Genomic DNA, 25,131 nt, shown 5'->3' with positions numbered 1-25,131 from the left:
TTCTAGAAGCCGGTACTGTGTTTCTTTCAACTGCTTCCCACTGCCTGTCACTATGTTAGCAAAGTCAAAGTCGTACACCAGGGAGAATGAGCGATGAGCGATTTTTGTTGCTGTGACCTGCGTTGTAGCCATGATAACGCATCGATTGTTATTGAAATGCGACCACGATTCGTTAAATTGCAACCAACTTGTCATGTTGGTATGGCTCCGTTGCTGGTCGCAGTGACTTACCAGTTTGCACAGCCCTTAAGATACCATGTTGCCCTGGTGATGTGTTGTCTTCCAGACACTTAATACCAAGCAAGACATTAACCTGAAGAAACATGCTGATTTGGAAACTACGTTGGCCTGTTTATAACCCGCTTGTCCCCAATGGCCCCTCCATGACGCAAACATCTCCATTTCAACTCTGAGGGGGAACAGCTGAAGGTCCATGGCATTGGTCGTAATCTTCAAAGGGCCAATGGAGAAAAAACAGCGCCATGACTTGGTGGAACAAATTGACCAATTTAGATCAAGCAACACAACGTAAAATTATTAGCTGTATTCCTCGGCAGAAAATCACCCATGGTTGCTGTGCTGTCCTTTTGATTGGCATGTTATGCTTGGTGGCATCATTTCACACACTTCTTCAAAATATGCCACCTTCTGCTCAAAAATGTTGTAATGAAATGACCAGTTAAATTGTAGGGTGGAAGGTTCCCTCATTTTCGATCAAGGTCTTTGGGGGTCGGTTGTCCCTCTTCGAGGTGTTTCGAGTGTTGGTTCCCTTGGTGGGCTTCTGTCCCTCGGTGAAACGCCAACTTAGGCCCTTGCAAACCCCTCTTGCTTTTGTTCAGGGACCCTCCGATGTTGACTTTGTGGTATGTTCTACACTGAGCTTGAAATCGTAGCTGCTTTTTGTGGAAATCTTGTGTTTGCTTTCGAAGACAGGGGCGACCAGGATTGAAAAAGGGATTAAAAAGCAATCCTCAACTTCAACAAATCCTACCCTTCTTTACAACAAATCCGTTATTCGCATATTTAGTGGGGACTTCTTTTGAGACATTTACGTGTTTGTGCATTTGGAAAAGGAACTGCTCAGCAAGAAAAGCCTCTAAAAAGGAAAGCATATACCGTACCAAAAGGGAAAATTTGTGACTTCTGGACCAATTTCGCAAACTTTTAGGTTACACAGAGTCAGTTTCAAAGATCACCATCACCAACTCAGTCCTTTGCACTTTAACTCCACTGGATATACCGTTAGCCTGTTGTGGCACGTGATAAATTCCATCACAGACTTATTAACTTTACCGTGCGATATGTTATTTTGAAACCGATTGTTTTGAAATATTTATGACCTGGGAGCAAAGTATTGATTATCTGATAGTATATTATATACTATGGATCGAGAGAGTGAGCTTCGTGATTAGGACTAATTCTGGTTGGCGAATTGATACGTTACGACAACACGGACCCGTTCATGGTCTGTAGCAATTATCCTCGTTACTCGCCCATGGGTATCGATTTAATTAAAGATGTCTGACAACGCGGAGGAGCCGCCTCAGCAAGGAAATGGGCAAAGTCGAGTTGATTTTCTGGAATCACAGAGGGCCTATTATAAAGGTAGGCTATTCCAGTTAAGATTTAAAATAGTGTCAAATTATCTTATCATTTTGTGGGCCGGCATGAGCATGGGCACTTTTAGGACAGCTAAATTTCAATATCACATGATACCTACACATCCTTGGTATCTGTTCTTTCTAACCTTTGTATATTGGAACCAAATCTTTTACAAGATTAAGGTGAAACGTGCAGATCCAAGGGGCGGGGGGGCAGTTGACGTACGCCCCTCTGAAAAAGGTTGCACGCCCCTCTGAATGAAAAATTATTGAAATTGACCATAACATTTTGGAACACATCAGGAATTTTGATGAGAAATGCAGTGCACCCCATCTGGATACGCCTCTGGAATCAGCTGCAATCGGCAAGAATTCGAACAAAATTTGCAGATTTTGTATCTGGTTACGCATGGGCATGAATGAGTACTGTACCATAGCAGAGTCTGGTATGCACTTGCGTAACCGGATACAAAATCTAGAACTTTTGTTTCCAACTGCAGCCGATATGGTGCTGGTTCAAAAGTTCTTGCTGTTTAAAACATCTGAATAGAAAGACAATAAGAAACTGTTCAACAGGTTATTTCGACTTTATTTCATAGTTACCAACTTTTGATATGTTGCTATGTGATTTCGCATCATTCATTCCTGTACATTCCCTGTACATTAATTCTCACCTGTTTACTTTATGTGTTGCAATGTGGCGGACGTTGACTTAGATATTGACATTATGAATAATGAATGGTTATTTGCCATGCCACGCTGCTAACTTGGTTAGAAAGAGGAGGCAAATTAATTAGACACCTTTATCAGTTGATATCATTGTTTTCTTCGTCTTAGAAGAGGATAGTGATTTCTTACAGCGCTGGTCAGAAGTAACACCCTCATGGAGCAGGGCATAAGATAATGGGGTACATTATAGCCATGGTACCAATTATAGCCTCTCTGTGGATTTATGTGTACTGGCTCTTTTCTACACAGTATGAGCTCTATAGTTGTACGGGGCTATAATTGTAACACTTTACCTTACTATACTCTGCAAAATGGTATGTGGTGTAGTTTTCTTGCACGCCAACTTGTTTCCTGGTTTCAATTATGATTGCTGGAGATGAGGTTAGAAGGGAACTATAGGCAGGAGATAGGAAGTCCCATTAGTGGTCTTCAGGTGATTAATATGCATATAGTAATAATAGACTGTGTGCTGCAGCCACGGTAGTGAAATGACATCCCACAGCCGCAATCAGTCCTTAGCGCTAGATATGCATGATAGTAGGAAACTGAGTTTGGCTTGACTTGGTGATAAAACTTGTTTGTAACATGAATGGTGACTAAACCACACAATGCATCTTTGAATTTTCGAACCTCAGTTTTGAGATCTGTAAAGATTACGCAAACATGTGCACTGATACTTACTTCATCATAACATTGTCGGTAAACAATTAGTGGAAGAGTATAAGTTAATTTTGCCTTATTTCGATTTTCGAGATAGGGCCTAGCAATGTTGTCACGTACAACAAGCGAGGAATCTATCAGTGTTTGTTTTTTCATGGGTGAATGGTTCTTGTCCTTTCATATGAAAAATGAAAGTTGAGCATAGCTATGCTATTGTTGCTATCTTCTGGGCCAAGTCCGTCACTTACTGTCGAACGTCGGCTATCGACACAGATCACGTCAGGGGTATCTCAGATGGTTTCACTGGCTGGCGTTCTTATACCGGAGGAAGTCAGTTCTTTCTGTAGATATTTTGATTTTTATTGGTGACTTTCTTACAATAATGACGTCATTTGACAACATTGATTCAAAGTCAGTCACATCTGACATACTTTGACTTTGAGATTAGCTGGAGAAAGTTTACAAGATGGCTGAAAAACATAGGAAGTCGGGGGCATGTATGACCCGCCCAACAGTTCAAATCGACTCTAAAGAAAACTCCAGTGGTAAAAAGGAACCGGCGTTAAAGCGGGAGTTTCGTGGGATTCGGAATGCGACAGTGCGGAAACTGAGTGCACGCGAAGCCCCTCGTTTTGAACCTGAGGATGACGGTGCAAGCTTGGAGCAGAGGCGTAAGATTAGTGGTACCAGCAATGAGCCTGGCGATGGTGACCGGTATGACGGGAGGCAAAAGGTGGAGCAGTCCATTACACGGGTCAGAGGTAGGCTAGAGTAGGAAGGGGCAAAAACGTAGAAAACCGTGCTTTGGGGGACCGGGCACATGTCCGCCTCAAAAAATTCAAGTGATGTCCCCCTGAAATTTTGAGGACAAAAGTTTGTTTTGCGATCATAGATATTTTCATGATATGTGATGTAAAATTAGGGTGTTTGGGAGCCAATTAAATGAGTTTCAGATGCTAGAAACTTCTTAGGAGGGGTCATTTATCATACACGTATCTAAGAGGGGAAAAGTTTTCAGAAAATGTCCTGCAGGTTGTAAGATATAATTCAGGACCACACTACTTAAGGAGCTTCTGTCTAGAGGGCAGTTCTGAGATGCAAGCAATTTGCTCATGGACTTATGAAAAGGAGATTGGATTCACCAAACCTGAAAGTACAGTAGAACCTCTCTATTGAGGACACCCTTGGGACTGACAGTTGTTGTCCTTGCTAGAAAGGTGTCCTGATTATAGAGGTCAGTTTGAATGCAAGTAAATAGTTTGGGAGCAACACCAGACATGAGTGTCTGTAATAGAGAGGGTTTCCTGCGAAAAAGGTGTCCGCTAGGAGAGGTTCCACCTAATACATAGCCCACTTGAGGACTTTGCGGCTCTAACTTTAGAAACCAAGCAAAATTCCTCAATACCATTCATCTGTAATAGAGAGGTGTCCTGCCAAAAAAAGGTGTCCACCAGGTAACGTTCCACTGTATACATAGTCCACTTTGAGGACGTTGCCAGCTCTAACTTTAGAAACTATGCAAAATTCCTCCATACCATTTACCATACTTGTACATCTGAATAAAAAAAAACATTGAAAAATTGGTCTTCTTGAGCTGACCCTGCTATCGAATCCTCTCAGATTTCCGTATACTATGCTATTTTGCATTTTGTGTGTTCACTCTATTGAAAACCTGGTCGTTAGATTTTACAGGATTATCTCAGATCTTTTATATTCGGATGAGATGGCACATATTTGTACGATATATTATTTCATGCGTGGAATAAGTGTGCCAATGCACTGTAAGCTCAGGTGCTCGGCTTGGAAATAGAATCTATCAAATCGTGTTCTGGTAGGCCTGGTTCCCTGGCCTAGTATTTGTGATAAAAGTTGTAATGAAAAAGTTAGAAACGGTGGAAATTTGGTCTGTCATTTGAAGGTTGAGTCGTGTGAATTGCTGAGAGTTGTCCCAAGTGATAGTTTGAGACTTTCTGTGTAGAGTAAGCTTAAAACTTGTCCTGTATGTAGATCGCGTCTCTGTTTACTAATGGGTTGATGTGTTGACCTCTATCAAAGAATTCATGGTGGTTGTTGGGCTCAATATCTCGACAAATCAATCACTGACGAAAAGTTTATCCAGGTCGAGTAAGGTGCTGCCAAGGCCTGCAGTCATTGGAACTAAATTTGTTTGGGCAGTTTAAGAGGTGTTGCAGATTTCTGCTTTCGCCACTTCTTACCCAGCGTTTATTTCCAAATACCACTATCTTCCTGTAACCCCTTGCATTTTGGGGCCAATTTGGACATATCGTCAAAAGATGGTGCTTACTTACTTACTTACTTACTGCCAGTTTCCTTTGATTGACCAATCAAAGCCCTCTAAAGGGTGAATCTGGTTCTTTTCTCCATATAAACCATTTTTAAGAAACATGCAAAGTAAATTGAATGGTTTTAGTGTACAGTTAGTTAATGAACTTGAATTTGACTGCAAAGCATTGCAGCATTCAGTGATCAATAGCAAAACATGTATTAGTTTAGTTATCTTACCCCAGGTGGAAGCACTTACACCAGGAAGTATTGTCATGGCAACGACTATGGTATACTTGACAACGGCGATACTTAGCCGGGCTGGTGCAATAATTCATGTTGCTTGATGGCTTCTAATCAAATAATAAGAATAATAAAGGCAGGGACTTTGAATAGGCTGAAACCATGAACAAATGGGGCGTTTCATTTGTGTGGGGTTTGCATACAAGCGAGTGGGTGCTTTAACCCATTTTTGGTTTTTGTTCCTCATTAGTATAGTGTGGGAAAGTTCATTCTGCTATGATTGTTTAGGACGGGGAGGCAAAAACTATGAAAATGAAGTCTGATCTCGTTTGGAATGTTGCTATATAGTGCAATGAAGGGAAGTTTGTTAACATTTTACAACAACGGAAGATTTTCACCCAAATCAGCAGAGTCTTCTTGCCATTTTTATCAGAATTGGTTTTAAAATGGCGCTGCTGACTCGGAATAGATGCACAAAGGAATAAATGTATAGCATTTGAGAATGTTGTACGTAATTTAGGCGCTATCTGGCGCTATCATTTTAATACTTGCATTTGGAAACGAAAGATTTCATCTGATAAAAAGCACAGGTGTATTAGTGTCATACAGTTTTATGTAAATTTGCGGTATTAACCCTTGAAATGTAGAAAAACATAAGGAAGGATAAACAAATAAACCTAAGTGCAAACTCTTAGTCTGTGCGTAAGCTTATCAGTATATACCTTGGCCTATGTGACCAAGTTTAAAGATATTTGTGTAGTAATACGGTGTAGAAAATACATCAATACATGTCATGTCTTTTACTAGGCCCGTGCAGGTTATTCTTGGCAGGGGCCATACTTGTGGGCCTACAATATGTCAACCCAAAGTCAAATATACGTGTATTTTGTGGCGGTGTAATACTTTATCTTGAGGTGAATGGTGCCTTGTGGGGGAGAAGCCTTGGCGACAGAAATACCTGACCTAAACGTAAATTTGAGTCAAGTTTGATATGAGACCTCGTTTAAGTGTTGGTAAAAGGTTTTTTTCAATGAACTAAGCTGTTTTCAATCGATTGCAAATAGTAAATACAATATCAATGTAGAGTATTTGACTTTGCAAAGATATCTTATAATAATAGTTATCAACTTTTCTGGGTAGACTTTTTCTTCCCACCGTCTTTGAATTGTAATTGGGTTGACAGGAAGTGCCTTATGGCCTAGTGGTTGGCGGAGTGTCTCCAGAGCTGGAAGTTGGGCAACGTTGACAAGGTGACCAGCGAGTATATTGCAAAAGACTCGATCATCAATCTCCAATGTTACCAGTGGTTGACTTGACAAAGAATGTACGAGGCGTAAGACAGACTTGCCATTCTCGTGCTAAGCTGAACCACTGAATGATTAAATTTTTGGCTCGGAGAAAAGTTATGGGCATCATAACATGACTAAATCTCTGATGCGACCTGGAAGGTACTCAAACCTTAATTGCTAGCCAGTTTGTGTTCCCGCAAACATGGCAATGTAAAATTGATGTAAATGTTGTAAAATAAGTTGTGTTGGCCATAAATAGCTTTTATGGTCATTGTCACTTTCTTGAATAGCTTGCTCCATCAATTCTCACTGACTAACATGGCTCTATTGGCAGTGTTGTGATAATCTAGCTATCAATTTGTAATGATGCTGATCTATGATTTAGCACTGGTGAAACGTGCTGTGCAGTATTTACACACTATGATTCAGGTATTCTGACAGAGCTAGAGGATGTTCGGTGCTGCGCTTAGTGAAGACTAACAACACAGTTTTGTTTCAGAAATTATCAGGTAGCTTATGATTCCTAGGATACCTTGACTTCTCAAATCGTCCCTACGTACTTCTCATTGCTTGCTTGACAATGCGTGCTTGATAAATGACGTGGAGCTAAAAACAAATATCGAGAAGTTGTAATGGATATGCAAATACAGAATTTTTGATTGATGAAGTTGTTATTATCTCTGAGCGACTTTATTAATTAATGGGAAAGCTGTTCTAAGGAGATTACAACCTCTGATTGTTATCCGAGTCTGTGACGGTCGTTTTTTAACCATTTTGTCAGATGGCTGCAGGTTTTCAACAGGATTGTGAGAGATTTTATGTGAACCAGTCTTAGGTGATATTTTAACTTCCTGATATGGATAGTGTGGGAAATTATAAGGATTGACCATGTCTTGCTTTACATGTGCCAATACCAGGGTCGTCCGTTGCTCTTCTTTTTACTTCCCTCCCGTTGTAAGTGTGGGAGATTTCGAGGATTGACCAAGACTTGATGTGCCAGTATCAGGATTGTCCATTGCTCTTTCTGTTGACTTCCCTTCCTGACATAAGTGTGGGAGATTTCGAGGATTTACCAAGACTTGCTTTACATCTGCCAATATCACGGACATCCGTTACTCTTTTCTTTTACCACTCTCCCTGATATGGAAAATGTGGGACATTTTGAGGATTGACCAAGATTTGCTTTACACTTGCCAATACCACGGACATCCTTTACTGTTTTCTTGGTTGAGGATGATGATCATATTGATGACAGTTCCACTTCTTTATGATACTGAAGCTGGCCTTCACAGACTTCTCCTCACATTGAGAAGGATCTGATGTTAAAGATGACAAAATAAAACTTGGCTGCATTTGCGCTACTCGTACCAGTTCAGATTTGCCGTTGCCTGTAGGCGTATAGTCTTGACTGGCTAGTGGTTGCCTGTAGGCGTATAGTCTTGACTGGCTAGTGGTTGCCTGTAGGCATATAGTCTTGACTGGCTAGCGGTTGCCTGTAGGCATATAGTCTTGACTGGCTAGCGGTTGCCTGTAGGCATATAGTCTTGACTGGCTAGCGGTTGCCTGTAGGCATATAGTCTTGACTGGCTAGCGGTTGCCTGTAGGCGTATAGTCTTGACTGGCTAGCGGTTGCCTGTAGGCGTATAGTCTTGACGGGCTAGCGGTTGCCTGTAGGCATATAGTCTTGACTGGCTAGCGGTTGCCTGTAGGCATATAGTCTTGACTGGCTAGCGGTTGCCTGTAGGCATATAGTCTTGACTAGCTAGCGGTTGCATGTAGGCGTAGTCTAGACTGACCAGCCCAATTGACATTCATATCCCTAGCTTGGATACCTGTTGTTACACTAGATTAATGAGTTGGTCTCAGATGACTAGCTTACTACCTATCAGCATGTTCAGTACTGATGAAGATATTGATCATCATATTGACTTTGTGATGCACTTGCTGATGACAGAGTGTCCGATGTCTGCTGAACATGTAGTGGTATTGTGATGCTGTCGGAGGAAGTAGTTAGACAGACATTGACACCACAATAGGTCAGCATCTCAAGTTTAGTGAAATCTTCTCATTATTATGTGGACTGTTGATGGACTTATTCCGAATTCAAAATTTGCCAACAATTTGAGAGGACACTGTCAGGCTCTATAATTCAACATCGACTGGCAAGATTTCCATTGCCATGAGACATAAGACACAACCAATTTTAGCTTGCTGATTGTGCTAAAAAGCACAGCAAGTAGCATTCTATATTTAATATAATTCTTGGATTAGAGGCAGGGATTCGCTGCGGAGTAGCAGTGTTCATCCAGGTAACCTAATGCATAATACCATTATGCCCTGGATGAAGCACAATGAGAAACTTCACCTGTGATGCTTAAGGAGGGAATGGTAGGGGATATAATCTGGACTAATTTCTATGGTTGTCCATTTTGTTGCTGGATAAGTTCGGATTTGCTGACCGACATATGGCTTCTAACCAGTCACTAGTGATAGAAGTGATCTTAACACATTTGTTTCGGTGGATTTCTGTATTCTTGTCAGCTAAAACACAAAAGACATCGACTTTATAACCGCATGCAATTCCTTGCATTTGATATGAACTTCCTTGCATTTGGTATGAACTTCGTCTGACCCAAGTTTTTTCTGCAGCGGTTTGCTAAATGAGAGTTGTTTGCTTAATATGTTGTTGAAAAACAATTTCTGAATTAAATCTCAACATGCTAGATTAAGTTTGGCAATATCTTCAACGCAAGTACTCATTATCCAATGTGTGAACTGCTCTGATGTATTGGAGACGTTTGATATTTCAAAGGATATCGATCCGAGGTTGGTGTAAAAGTTTAAGGCAGGACACCGATTTGACCACGAGGATGTATTATGTGGTTGCTGGTAATTGGATTCAACGAGATAGCTTTCAATTTGGAGACATTTCAATAAGCTTTTGTTGGATATCACCGACAAGTTGTATGAAACTATTACTGTTGCAAATGGTAAACGGATAAAACGTTAGCGTGAAAGCCACAATAGTTCCAATGAAGGAGCGTGCCAAAAGCATATCTTTGATCAAAAAGACTGCTCAAATAGCCCATTGCTATTCGTCTTAGAAAATATCACAACAATATATTTTTTTGTAATGAAGTTCTTCATTATGGATGGTATTTGACATGTTTGGTATAAATTCACATATAAATTTGTGATTGGAACTTTAGTCAATCTGGCGAAATAGTGTTTGGTGCTTTTGGAATTTTGCAAGCAGTTATAATGATGAGGGCAATCCAACAGCCGTTTAAAAACACACTAAGGATTTATAATTGATGTGCTGATATATCGGAGAGCGACATTTCGATATTTATGTATCATGTTTATTGAACTGGTGAAAGTCGTAAGAGATCGATAAAAGGTAAACATTTTCAGACTTGTTTCGAACTGGTGTGAAGTTCAAGTTTGGGGCCGACTACTTTTACCAACTCCTTGCTAATAGGAATCTAGTAAAAACTATTGAGTGCCGACCGTTGGCTGTCCATCTGATTTGGGAATACAGGTCTTACCGAATGGAAATATTGGCGGGAGGCCCGAGGGAACCGATTGACACAAATACATAGATCCATCAACAGAGGCATTGATTGACGCTTGAATTGTGGAGGTGACGTGAGGACAATATCACGAAGAACTGATATTGGTCATTTAGTTTAGCCCCTAACACTGCCTAATGGATTTAAGCCGATTAAGATTGGATTACATCTCTTAAGACTCATCTGAGTGCTGCAGCTACTGATGATTTTCACACTTCAAGGAAATAAAGGTCATTTTAGTTTTGAATGTTTTTCCTTTGGAATAACCATAAACATTTGACTGAAGGCTGAATCGGTAACTTTATATATATCAAGCTTTCAACTGTCTTAAGGTTCCTGAGTAAAATTGTTGCATGAAATTTCGGCGACAGCAGGAGTTTTAGTGGATGCTACCTTTCTTGGCAAGAATTGACGAATTTGTAAAAACTTGGGTGGATTTGAACCCAAAAAGTGTCCATACAATGTCAATGAACAAAATAGTATAGTGAAGGAGGGATATCACTTTCAGTAAACAAAACGATAAATTACTTTGGTGTAAGGAATTCCACTTGAAATATTTTTAAAATGAACAGAAGTTTGATTAGAATTCAGATCGATCGAATTTTATGGCGTCAACCTAATTTTTGTGCGTTGATAACGCATTTCCTCATGCATATGTCTATTGTCTGTAATATCAATTAGAGCAGTGTTTCGGGGAATTGTGTGAATGATTGTCGGATATCGTGGAAAGTAAAATTCCCCATATGTTGGATGTTAGATTTTGATTGTGAGTGGATGTGGTTTTGATCTATGGTGATTTCTTCATTGTGCATATCCATTCAAAGGAGATTGACTGATGTTTAATTGTGAAAAAGTGAAATGTTGTGAAAAAGTGAAAAATGACCATTAATGATGCCTCAAGATAATTGTGTCTGGTCAGATAAAAGCAGAGGTAACAGAGTCAATACTAGACAGGCTCGGAACAATACTCTGTTGTTGGAAGTCATTTTCATTCTCACGATTGGAAACTGAGGAATATCGAGTACCAGTATGGAAGTTGGCCTATTGATTGCGCAATACCCGGGGCTCAAAGTCAACAGGGTACTACTTAAAATTTAAAATCCACATGGTTTCTTTCAATAGAAATCTTGCAGTAAATGCTAAACTCAGTTAAGTTTGTTAACTTTTCAATTGTCATTTGACGAATGAGTGAACATATTTCTTTCATGAAAGTGGACCCTGCAGCAAATTTTTGTCTTAAAGCTCATAAGCTGAAAACTGTGAAAGTTCTGTATGTTATTAGAGATGCAACAGCTCTTGATAGTTCTGAGCAAAATACTTATGTGGATAAGTGGTGTAATTATTGATGCTGTCCAACAAAGGATACCTAAGTTATTCATGAGATGATCTCAGGAACACGTATGGCTAAATCGAGCAAGTCACAATACATATCTCATCAAATTGCGTGAATATTTTATCCGCTGTCATTGTTCGTACTTATTTGTTGTGGCTGTGGCATGAGGAATCCCAGACGAACCAACCTTTTAGTGATATTACCATCGTGAATTAGCTTAATTGACTATATACCACTGTGGCTATTAATCTGTGTTGCTTAGAATGACTTAACAGCATCCAGAGGGAGAAACGTGAATTTGAAAATGATGCTGATGCTGATGTTAACAGCCCACCGATCAAGATGTTGTGCCTTATTGAATTAATGTGACTTATAATAATCGTTGTGTTTCGGATGTTATGAATTGGTGTTAAATGGATTTATAAGTTAGTGTAATCATATCACATTTTGCTTGCTTTGGATTTGGGAGGAGTTGTACGCCCGGAGGTAAATGCAGATTGATCATGTCCTGATCTTGGAACCTGGAACTGCAAATACCCTGAAGGTAGATCCAAATGTGTATCTTGCATATTAACAAATGCTTTTATGGATGAAGCGATTTCTTCAGATAGACTTACATGAGGAAATCACCTAACTTTGACCCAGTTACACACGAATTGACAGTTTGCCTTGGCAGTATTTGAATCTGCTTGAGGCTAAATACAGAATAAACTCATTAGAAAGCGATTTCCTCAAAGGACATTTTGGCTTTCTGTCAAAGTTAACATAGCCCTGGGTCTTTTTTGTCAAATGATGGAATATATCTTTTTTGCGGACATGGGAGTACTTATAAGGATGCATGGATTCTGGAATATATGATAGTGTTTATACTTAAGATGAGCTACTTTTGGTCTGGTTTATGAATTAAAAAGTCAAGGGAGAGAAAGAGAAATAAACAGGCATTTCATCCAAACTAATATATCTTGAATTTTGTAGGATATTGGAGCTTCTGTTCATATTATCTGACATTTGACCAACATTGTCTATTTCTTAGTCTTGGACTATATTTGAATAGATTGTGTGGAAATCACTTTCTTTATCTGATGGAAATAATCATTCTTACTAATATGATGATTTGAGATAGATCCAAGACTATCAACCTAAAGCTTTCTTAAAGCCGTCATGTCAGTTTTTTTGCAGCTGGCATAACCAATTGTGAAAACATGCTACTTTTCGAAACTATTCCTTTCATATTAAAAGACAATGGATAGGATTTGACATCATAAGAGAAATGTACAATGAAAAGTCAGAACTTTTTGACGATTTTCAAAACTTAGTTATGGCGATTGCAATTATAAACGATAATGGCTAATCGACTAAGGATGTAGCAGTTTCGGATGCAGGGCAATGGATATCAGGTGTAAATATGGCATCTATTACTTAGCCAGCGATGGAGAGCCACCCCCAGGTTAGTATAAGGTTTGTCTTTGAATGTGTTCTTAGTTCTATAAAGCTGTTTTGGGATGATTGAACATCCCGCTCAATCAAGACCTAGGAATCGTTCTTCTACTAGAATTTGAAAAGGGCAGGGTTTTTAGCTCAGCTGACAAGCTGAGCTATTCATATGAGTAAATGGTAGAATGAATGTCCGTCTGTCTGTCTGTCTGTCTGTCTGTCTGTCCGTTAAACAGGCACGTTTCAAAACTATGGCGGATAGGCGATAGATTTTCCCTATAAGCCATTTAGACCCTTCAGGACTCCTGAATAGACCAAGTGTGGGTCCGGCAGGATTAACAGTTTGGCCACCAGGGGGCAAAAAGCCTAAATCACAAAACAATTTTTTGGCGCTTTATTCAAGCAGATAGAAGCTTGAAATAAAGTTGAAAAGGACCGCATGCATGTAGGTCTTGAAACTACTAAGAGTAGTTTTGATTGATACTACCAGTTGGCGTTACTGAGCCAAAATCTGTGTTGACCTAGTTTAAGCTTGATTTGAATTTCCCGCTCTTGTATGACTCTGAAGGTTGTGGGTTCCAATCCCACTTCGGGTCAATTTTTTTTTTTTTTAATTTTTACTTTTTTCACTTGTAAATACATTTTCTTTACTTTTTTGAATAATTTGGTGGGCGGCCATCTTGGTTTTTTTTTCTATTTTAAAGCCTTTGCTGTATCCAGAGTGACATGAATTTTATGGTTGGTGTACAATAAGTCTCCTTTACATGATATCACATGGGCTTTCTATTTGACCTACTTTTCAAGGTCAGCCTGGCTCAGGCACTTAGATTTGACTAATAAGTGGCATATTTGTCACCATTTAAAAGTCTTTTTACTTTGGTATGTTTGCCTGATATATTGACAAAACTGAGGTTGAAAGAGATCTATCGGGTGCTTTCCATGTTCATATATTTCAGCTGAGCGCCAGGCCCTTGGGCCTCTTGTTTTTCTTTTTGAGGAAAAAGAGCTGGGAGCAGTTTTGGCCAAATAGGCATTACTTGTGCAGGAAAGTCAGTCACAATACAACAAAATTTGAAAGTTTTGAGGAACAAACATGGACATAAAGAAGCAAATTGTGTCTTAAAATACTTTTTAACCCTTGATGGATCAGGACATCAAATACTTTTAAGGGGGCTGGGCATACTTTTGGTGAAAAGGGCCCGGTGGTGTCCTCTGGGGCAACATGGTGAGATGCCTGGACTTTGCCTGAAGTAAGCACTTGAGAAAAATCTAGAGTTAAAGATGGTTGTGTTAAATCACATTACCAGGTCACAGTTACATACCCATTGCAAAAGTTTAATCGTCTTGAAAGTCCTGGATTTCACAGAGCTGTTTCTGCGCAATCTTACAATTGGTCATTCTGACCAATATTGTCATGATCTCTTTGATTGATTGGTCAGGTCAAGTTTGGTCTAATTGTACATATCAGTTTTCAATCAACCTTGGCAATATCGGTATGACACCGATCAATAAATAGTAGTCTACATAACATACAGGGTGGCTCAATAGAAAAGCCCCTGGATCAACTACCTTCAGTGTGTTTCCCTCCATGTAGATTGTTAAATTTGAAGTCGGGAAGGGGAGGGGGGTAGCTAATGAGGGATATGTTCCCAGTTGGTGGAGTGTTTCTTGACATAAGCTTCTGTAGACAAAGTGGAAGAGTTAGCTCAGAATTCTGACCCATGCCTAAAACAGGCCTATTCCCTAAAATCAAAAAGTGAGATTATAGAGCTTAAGTCTTATATACAATATGCAGAATTAATAATCTAGATTTTGAATATGGTTTTAATCTGTGTTTGTTCTTTCCTGGAGGCATATGCTTAATCAGCATTAAACTGATATGGTGGTTGAACACATATAAGTGAGAATTCCGGTAGCCAAGTCCATGAGAAAGACATTGGTAGGCGTGAGGTCCGGCTTGCAGGGTATGAATTTAGATACCGCTTTTGAAATGGAGTAAATTAGCAGACGTTTCGAATCTGATGGGCTTCATTTAAACATAAAGGAATATAACTCGTATTTTCGATTTCGTTTTAACTCATCATGAATCGTTGGGGACAGCAAGTCCGCCAGAGTGGTTTGGCCGTGCCTTTGTCTCCTAATAAGCCAAGTATCGCTCGCCAAGTGAGTTTGGCGTTGGATCTTGGTGATTTGGGCGCGGGACCTAGCCGTCGTCTGCCAAGCCAGACGAGCACGGAAGATGAAGACGCGGCGGACGGATCGCCGAATCCAAGTAAATGGAAGGTAGTCAAAGAAACAATGAACTTTGTGGACATTTTGAATTCTTTAAAAGGTTTGTATTGATATCGTGCCATTTGTTAAAAATTTGAAATTTGAATTGGATTAAAAAATTTCCAATTGCGTCAATACATGCTAAATATAAATTTCAACATTGCCTTTGCGGAGGCAGATATACATATTCTATAAATACAAAGTTTCTGCAAATTTGCCTTCATGACAACTGCACTACAGAATTTCTATTTTCCTGAGCCATTGGTTAAAAAATATTAACCCTTTCAACACAGTAATTGCCTCCTTTCTACAAAAGTCTTCCTTTTTCACTCATTTTGCATAATCGTCATTCTTGACTTAATACGCAGCATATGTTGAAGTAACTCGTGCTGTGAAAGTCGGTCCTTACTTCCGAATGACTTCACCTTCAAGCGATTACATCCCCAAACTTTTAAAGGTGACCTCTATTTCGAAATCCCCTGTGAAAATTTGGCACAACTTTGCCAAACTCCAGCAGGTCATAATCATAAGTCTGTAGGTTATTTATGGCAAAAGTTATGGCATATTGCCTTATTTCATTTCTGAATTTTTGTTGATTTTGTTTCACTCCAGTGCTAAAAGGTGTAAAAACTTTCCTTCCTGTTCTTTTTGAAGTAAACAATTCTTATTATCGCACAGGAATGTCCCCCTACTAAAATGTCATTTCTCATTAGAGGAAAAGCATAACTTGATTGTATTTAGCTTGATCATATAACGGTGACAGGAAAAGTTAAAACTTAAAGGTATATAGGGATATTATGTTTGGTTCATTGGATTGTAAGGGACAAACGCCAGTGAAAAGTATAAGTTTGCCGACCTGCCAAACTAAATATGTATTTCTATTACACAGAGCTGACTTTGATCTTGCATATAATCCATCAAAGTTAAGCCATGTGTTCGCTCCTTGGACTTGAAAAGGCCTAGCTTTTTCTCGGTCAATATTACATACTGTATAGAGTGCATTCGATGAATCTAAACCGAACCGTTTTTTCCCACCAGAAGATGACAAATAGTTTTAGATGTATACCATTGACCTTTTATGGACAATTGCACATACTGTTCAATCAAGTGTGCTCAAATTGGCCATATAGTCTCATTGATTTTCTCCTAAATATTCCATTCCCTGCTGATATAAGTATACTTTTAACTGTGACAAGGATCATAAATATCGAAATCATTTCTGCATTGCCAGGCCTATTGAACTCCAATAAGGCCGCATAGACTTACGGAATTCTTAAAAATTAATCTTTGTGTACATATTGATGTCATGCATGAACTTCGAGGCATGGGAAATGAAAAAATGTGTTTTGTTGACTCTGTTACCAATGAGCTTTGCCTCGGTTGAAATCAAGGGCCAGTTGAACTTGGTGTCAGCTTTGGGCCAGATCTTGAGCTTGGTGCTGGATCAGGGGGCATTTGAGTCTGAGAAATGTCAACCTGGGTCACTTGGAGCTGCATCAGTAGCCAGTCGAGCTTGTTGCTAGATCAGGGGCCATTTGAGCTTTGTGCTAGATCAGGGGCCTGTTGAGCTTTGTGCTGGATCAGTGGCCAGTTGAGCTTGGTGCTGCATCAGTGGCCAGTTGAGCTTGGTGCTAGATCAGTGGCCAGTTGAGCTTGGTGCTAGATCAGGGGCCTGGTTGAGCTTGGTGCTAGATCAGGGGCCAGTTGAGCTTGGTGCTGCATCAGTGGCCAGTTGAGCTTGGTGCTAGATCAGTGGCCAGTTGAGCTTGGTGCTAGATCAGGGGCCAGTTGAGCTTGGTGCTAGATCAGTGGCCAGTTGAGCTTGGTGCTAGATCAGGGGCCTGGTTGAGCTTGGTGCTGGATCTGGGACTGGTTGAGCTGATGCCGGATTGGGGGCCAGTTGAACTTGATGCTATATAAACTTATGGCAGATCCAAGTCCAGTTTTGAGACTTGCGCTCATTTCCTAAACCGATGTGCTTGGGGTAAAAAGAGTGACCAATTTTGCTTGGGATCAGTTTTCTTGGACAGCAGTGAAGATTTACTAAAAAATATCATTGATCTGCATAACTTATGAAATTTGTTTAGCCTCAAACTACAATCTCCCACTTGTGCAATACTAAGAAGTCCTGGTATATATTTTTGTCAACACTTCCCTGACCCTGCTAGCGATATCAAGACGTTTACGACTTTCAAAAGCAAAATTCTTTCAAATCCTTTGTCACCTTAGTTGCAAGTTGATAAAAATGGGGACATTCGTGACAAGTCTTAAAACATATTCTTATGTATGGAAAAACCTCTCTAGAAGGATGCCCTGAGATGGCTCATCCTGTCTGAAGGATGTCCAGACATTACAGTCAGTAAGACGTTTGTTGTGATCTCCTTTGCTTTCGATGTCTCCGTTTCGGTTCAATCTTTTGTGTAAATCTTCCGGACTAGTTACTTGATCTGTGGTGTCCGGTTGACGGGAGACTTTTACAACGTCACATTATCTCCTTAATCATGTAAAGTGCCTAGAACAAGAATGTAATGGTTATATTATCGGAGTTATTGTCATAAACCTTTGTCCCATACTATAGCCAGTGACCGAATTGTAAGGCTACTTTCTGTGCGTGTTTGCTTTAATATTTTGTGCTTACACATTATCCGTTGGGGGTGTGTGCTTAATCAGAGTGAGGCTAGGGGCCTAGAAGGAACGTTTTGGTAGCCAGGGTCAACTTGACATTGAGTGAGTGCAGGTACAGCAGAGAGGAGGGGAGAAGAGGCAGGGCAAAGTCCCGCATTTCATAAACTTTGAAGAGGAATATCTTTGAGAGAACTGGGCTGCTAGGTCTGATGATGAAAAATCAAAATGTCTCATCCGCTCAAGAATTTGGAATTGGAATTTCATACAATGCCATTGGACATGTTTGATTTCTAATGTTAATAGGACAATATTCAATCTTGGCACATTTTTCGATTTCGGAGTTTATTTTGTATCTCTCAAAAACGTTTGGACGTTGATTTTGGTTGACAGACTTTTTCTCCATCTATCTTTCTTCTGATCTTTTCGAGTTTGGATTTCAAAATGAATCGGCTTGGGCCTACTCCCGGCGGCCCACGTCGTGGGAGCATGGCCGTGACTGGCTCCCCGTTATCACCAGAGGCTGCTAAGAATATGCATCGCCGTGTGAGTTTGGCATTGGATTTAGGTGACCTTGGGGGAATGCCAAGCAGGCGCCATTCTACCATTGATGAAGATTCAGAGGGACAAAAATCCCCTTATTCCTCTGGAAATAAATGGAAACCACTTCAGGATAGTTTGAAATTTGTGGATATATTGAACTCACTCAAAGGTTGGTAAGATATGGCTCTATTAACACTAAATAAATGTTGAAAAGTTATTTTTTCAAAAAGAAGTTATTAGCCAATTTGATAAATATCTATCGAGATATTTCTTTTCTCATGCCTAAATGTCTTTCGTTGAAATCACCTTGCTTGTAATTAATGGTTGCTTTGAATTATTGATGGACTAATTGCGTGGCTAATATTTAATATGTCACATTTTGATTCAGATTGCTGTTGGCAGCAGTCGCTGTTGTAAATATATCACCTGCTTGGCGGTCAGGTTTCCTCATACTCTGAGAAACAGGCCTCGCTTTTACATCAATTGGGACACACCCTAGGCCCTATATTCCTTAATTTGGGTTGATTTTAAAGAGAGATTTCATCGCTTTTGTGCCAGACATCGGTCTTTCGCGGTAGACATCTGTCTCGTTTTGGCATAACCATGAGACTAACTTGATGTAAGATAGCATTTCTATCGGCTGATTTGGCCATTTCTACTTCCTCAATATGCCCCAGGAGAGTCAAAAACCAAATCTTTGTTAATTTTGGCCCTTCTAATTTGGGCACATACACTGTTGAACAGTGTGTATTGAGAGGCCTGAAAATACAATTCCTTATCTCTTTTAAACACTTCAGTACCAGTTTTCTTTAACAATGTATCTGAATGGTCACTGTGGATTGGAATCCAGGCTATAATTCCTTAGTTTGCCCTTCCCATGAAGTTACGTTGTAATATCAGTAGCCTAATGATAATGCCAATCAAACTCGATAGTGTCATTGGAAAATTATGATAAATACTTAAACCAGGAAGACAATTATCTTGGGCAGAATAATGCCAACAGGTAGGGTGGAAATGGGGCGTAAGGTTCTCCATAAACAGATCTATAGTTTGAAGGGCTAATTAAGCCTTTTCAGTTGTTCTCCAACAATTTGTTGCATTCTTCAAAGTCATTATGCAGACCTCATTAGTTTTACCATGACTCTATTAGCTCTAACTGGAACTTCTTAGAGATAATTTTTATGTGTAAGAACTGCTCGACCATTTCTAACTATGAGTCAACTGCAAAAATGTGTGCCCTTTCAGAAATGACCATTCAAGTTTGGAAACCCACCCCAGTCACAATTTTCTGATGCATTTTAGTGATTCGGGGCAGCAGAATGATACAATTCCTAGTACAACAGCACTAGCACAACTACCATAGACATTTTTTTTAAACAGTCCAAACCGCCCCTCCAATGTGCTTTTGTGTATTTTCAAAAAGTACACAACTGGCAAATAAATATTGCTTTATGACTGGTGGCATGTCAGGTCGTTAAAATCAAAATATCATGTTGTTACTTGCACTTGTTTTGATTTCACCAATATTGGCCCAATATATCTTATCACAGGGCTTTATGATAGAATCTAAAAGCAATTTATGGTATATTTTATGGCAAGTGTTTACTTTTAGATTAAAGGAGACAATAATAAACGAGACATTTCCTTTCCTTCGGCAGTGAACTATTTTAAAGTATTGTACTGCTCAGAAGTAACATCCCTAGATGTGTGCAACCAACACTTGCTACATTCTAAATTCGTAAAGCATTCCATGCATAATCGATCACAATAGTAAAGGGTTTGGGGTTCCGACCAAAAAGTTAAGTGCTGGCATAGCAGTGATTTAGTCACCACGACCTGTGAAAGAGAGCCCTGACATGATGACAAACAGTATCTGGGTCTTGAAGGTAACATTCCCAAGGCTTAAGTTTGGACATCTTGACCGCCAATGTTTTTGCATCTTATCAAGATATGCACCGGCTGTGTTTAAAGGAAGTATAGACCATGAGGTTCAGGATGAAGTTTGGATAGTCTGGGCAATATGTCAGGGCCAACAAGTTATGTTATGAAATAACGCCGTTTCAGAAATAGTGCTTGGTAGTATTGGCACTTTTCCATGTAGTGTCAGAAAGTAAGAAGCCTTTTAGGGATAGATTAACGGCTTAGCTTAGTGAACTTTATCCCACCACCAGACTTTAGATGGAATAAGTTGTCATACATGTGATTGTGTGCTACTTATATTCTGTTTGATTGCGGCAATATAATATCATTATGTAGTAGGGATTTGCATTTATAGATTGAAAACTATAATATGGTATGCTTTGGGCACAGGTTGGCAGATGCTGTACAGTAGAACCTCCCTTAGCGGACACCTCTCTAATAAGGACACCCTCTCTATTAAGGACACTAGTTTTGGTCCCAAATTGGTTGTTGCCATTCAATTTGACCTCTCTAATCAGGACTCCTCTCTATTAAGGACAGCACTTTTCAGTCCCGAGGGTGTCCTTAATAGAGAGGTTCTACTGTATTTTGATTTGCGGTTTGGTCGCAGTTCATCTTGATCCATCAACATCAAGCTTACAGAAGATCCTCTCTATCAAGGACACCCTCGGGACTGACAAATCCTTAATAGAGAAGTGTCATGATTAGAGAGGTCAAATTGAATGGAAAGAACCAATTTGGGACCAAAACTAGTGTCCTTCATAGAGAGGGTCCCTAATAGAGGTTCAACTGTAATTGTAGTATGCTAATTTAACCCTGTTTATAAGGACAGCAAATCAGATGGTGGAATTGCCTTAAAGCTGAACTGTATATTTCACCCCATGGCGCTGACCATTCCTGCATCTTCTCTATATGAAACTCAACTAACTCAATGAATATTTCATAAAGTGTCTTGTGCAAGCAGTAAATTCCTTTTGTCATCTGATGTGCATTATCAATGTTTTTGTACCCAACATCTTGCTACAAGTTTCACCTATCAATCCCAAGCATGGTTCACCAATTAAATATTTGTTCACCTTTTATGGGACAACCTGTATGTTGTATGGTTGTCTGGGTTGCCTAGGCTATCAGACATTGATTCTTTCACTTTCCATTGTCAATGAGTAGGCTTATCGATCAATAATCGTGACAATATGCACATCCCCTGCATGTAAATCACATACATTATAACACTAGTTCAGTTCTCAAAGTCAAGATGGCAGCACTGTAGATTTCACCTGCGTGATGTGCTCTCTCTAGGCCTTACACCTGGTTTTCATCGACTTTATTTCTGGATACAAAATCGAATTGATGAGCATGGCCTAGAATATCATATATTGGACCATTATCATCGAATTTCTATAAGATGAAGATTTCCAATGGATCCTGAACTTTTTGAGGAGATAATACTGTTTCTCCAAGGTGAGATTGTGATAATTTGACCAAGTTTTAGATCTGTTAATTAAGACGCTTTGTGTTATGTCACATATGGCTTTCTAAAGTATTGTTGTACAGGTGGTTGTAATCAAGAAATGTCCATTTCTGTGGTGTTATAGTAATGTACATTGCATATCAGTGTAAAGGTTGGTCGGATAAATCCATCTCTTGGCGATAGCATCACAGATGAGGCTTTATTTCATTGACGGAATGAACAGACTGTATATAATGGAGCCTGATTAAGTTAATGCATCGCCAAAAGGGAGTAAGTGAGTAGGATTTAGGCGCTGTCGCACTTTTAAAAATTCAGTAGACAAATGTCTTGTGACTGATTGTGTGGCAAAAAACCCATTTATTTTCTTTCTTTTATCAACTAGAAAAACAGCTGAAGTAATATTTAGATAATGAAATAAGTTTTACTTCAACAGGCCTGGCAAGTCATATTCATATCATTTTTGGCCTACAAATCAGTCCTATTGAGGTGACTGTCATCAAATTGAACTTGAACCTACTTCTTTGTTAATTGATACAAAAGTGATTCAGTCATCTATTTCACGTCCTTGAAACAAATACTTTGTTTTACTGTTCATGAAATGTACAACAACACGTATACAAGACTTTATTTACATTACCAGGAAATTTGAAAAATGCACTCTAAAGTTTACTTTATCAAATAATCGATAATAGCTTCCATTTCTGTGATAAGGTAAATATACGTTCAATGGGACGTAAATTTTATGACAATTGTTCTAATAATAGACAGGTATATATTGAATGAATTGATTTCTCATGGTTTGTTTTCTGATAATGCCTGGGGGGGATATGGTGGGATGATGGTTAGATGCTTTTGCGTCCTTGAAAAATAGCAGTTTAGGCAAATGTTGTACTAGTGATACAATGCCCTTTGCGGAGGTTTATATAGCAAAATATGCTCCCAAACATCTTCAAATGACATCAGCTACATGTAGTCTCATATTTATGGCAAAAAAGGTTTTTGGTGCATAAGACAAACTTTGGCACGAAGGTGATGAAATCATCGTAAAGTAAGATGTGTGTGTCCCAAAAGATGTATTTTAGAGGCTTGAAAGCTCATGCTCTCAGCAGACCAAAGCAACTGCCAGTACTCCTCAAAGCGGTTGGTGGTCAAGCTATTTAGTGCTCTAATGATTGGCACTTAGTCATGAATCACTGTTTTCCCAATTCTACCTTCCCCGATTCCCCAAGGAGCTTCACGTCTACAGGTTCAATTGAACATGTTAAAGAGAGACTGGTACTACATATTGGTCATGAGAAATCTTTGCTAATTGGTGTACATGTATGTTCATTCAGGATATTGGCCTCAATGATATTTGTAAGGATTTGTAAAAAACTTCATCAAAATTTCATTGCAAAAAAATGGAATGATGGCATCCTTAATGGCTTCTCCAAGTGGGTTTCAATAGTTTGGCTCGCCTGTGGAACTGCATCGGTATCTTCTCATGGTGACTTGGGTTGGTATCTATGCCTTGTCTCTGCAACTTCCGCAGTTTCTTCCACAGTTTGCTTTTGAGTAAGTATGGCTTTTCTGTTTCTAAGCATGTCTTCAAGAGGAACAACAAGTCAAATGAACATGCCTGCTAAAGTGATACTGGACATGCTGCTTTCGTTCAAGGCGGGACGACGGCGCTCACACTGCCAAAAAGTTAAAATATTTGCTCAAAAAGTTCCACTCGTGTTAAAACGGAATTTTTGGTCGCTGAAAGCACTTTTGTTCGGCTTGATATGAGTTTGTTATGAGCGATAGGTTGAAGTTCTTTTGATGTTGTCCGAATTTGATTGCCTTAAGGAGGAATTTCAATCTCAAAGGTGTTACCTTTGATCACAACTATGTGTTAGAACCAGACCCATTTTACTTTTGTATGTACTGTATCGATTCATCCTTTAACATGTTTAACCGCTGAGGCATTGAAAGATTTTTTACGGGACGAAGGTAGTACTAGTACTTTCAAATTATGTTGGCCTAGGCAAAACATCATGAATTCGTAATACGAAGATCCTTTCCTGTCTTGAGATTTTTCTAATCTATTTACCAATCTATCTTGTCTTTTCATTCCGAACAAATCTCCTTTTGTCGATGGAGAATTTGACGCGTTATTCAAGACTTCTTACCAGTTATTTGTCCATAGTTGGCCGGTTTGGCCCATTAGATGTGGTTTAATTTCAACTTGGGCATATCAAACTCATTCTGGTCGAATTGGCGCAAATAAGATGGCATTGTCCGTGAGGGCTATGGGTAAACATTTGGATTTGGGTTTAGAAGTTGAAGCGCTCAGCATGACCACCACTGCACTACATGCACTAGTGCCCGTATTTAGTTTGCAATGTCAGGAAGACATCCACAAACATCAGTAGATATATCAAAATACGTATTGGCCCATCGAATGCGATGAAGGCATATCAAATGGTTACTTAACATTACACAAGGAACCAAACGGATGTACAAAATCTAAGGATCTCAAACTAATCTGATGGAATTCCTACTGGTCAATTTCATGTCCTTTCCCTAATTTTGAAGCGAGACTTTTCAAGTTGTGTTTCTCAGATACTTTCCTTTTGGCAATCACAACATGACTTCTGGAGGTCACTTGCCAAAACTGAACTCGCAAGGATTTGATCTAAATTGTCATTTGTGTGAGCCTTGCAATATAGGAATAAACATCTCGATGTGAAAAGATGGCAAAACAGCCTGTTTTAAGGGTTTTAAGATGATAAATGGATAAAAAGTGATTTAAAGGGCTGTTTTGATTGCCCAGAACAATGTTGACACTGGTCGCAAAAGGACGTTTACGGATCCATAAAAATCACGGACGTCAGAATCGAGTGCGTTGCAGGATTACTGTCGGAGACCATGTTTATTGTTACGAGTGGCCGGTATCCAATAGGCATGTACGATTCCTCTTGCCATATATCCTAAGTATGTAGATTTACTGATAATTTCAAGATTTTTAGTAGAAGATCATTTATCAAAAGGCACTTTTTTCGAAAGATTCTGCTGCCAATAGAAATGTTGTTTTGACAGTGGAACCTCTAATAGCGTACACCCCTCTATTAAGGACACTCCCTATTAAATTTCAAATTCACAATTACAAATTTCAAATTCTTCACTGCAGAGGGCT

At 39.4% G+C, this 25,131-nt stretch overlaps 1 protein-coding gene across 8 annotated transcripts in view; it reads left to right on the top strand.

The window, feature by feature from the left end:
* LOC135485645 (muscle-specific protein 300 kDa-like) overlaps positions 1–25,131 on the top strand; it is a 143,608-nt gene that overhangs the window by 21,026 nt on the left and 97,451 nt on the right. The window contains exon 1 of one of the 8 annotated variants that reach the window (XM_064767933.1): positions 1,503–1,605. The exons of 4 other annotated variants lie outside the window; for them this stretch is intronic. In XM_064767933.1, the coding sequence (XP_064624003.1) occupies positions 1,518–1,605 (88 nt within the window). In that variant the 5' untranslated portion in view covers positions 1,503–1,517. Of the gene's footprint in view, positions 1–1,502; positions 1,606–3,265; positions 3,752–12,640; positions 13,158–17,900; positions 18,750–25,131 lie in introns of those variants that run through there. 3 more of the 8 variants (XM_064767931.1, XM_064767935.1, XM_064767932.1) reach the window with 3 other exon arrangements.

This window comes from Lineus longissimus, chromosome 3 (assembly GCF_910592395.1).
Source record: "Lineus longissimus chromosome 3, tnLinLong1.2, whole genome shotgun sequence".
In the NCBI taxonomy this organism is placed as follows: domain Eukaryota; kingdom Metazoa; phylum Nemertea; class Pilidiophora; order Heteronemertea; family Lineidae; genus Lineus; species Lineus longissimus.
The sequence above is the reverse complement of the archived record's forward strand: the minus strand, read 5'-3'. Positions and strand labels throughout refer to the sequence as shown.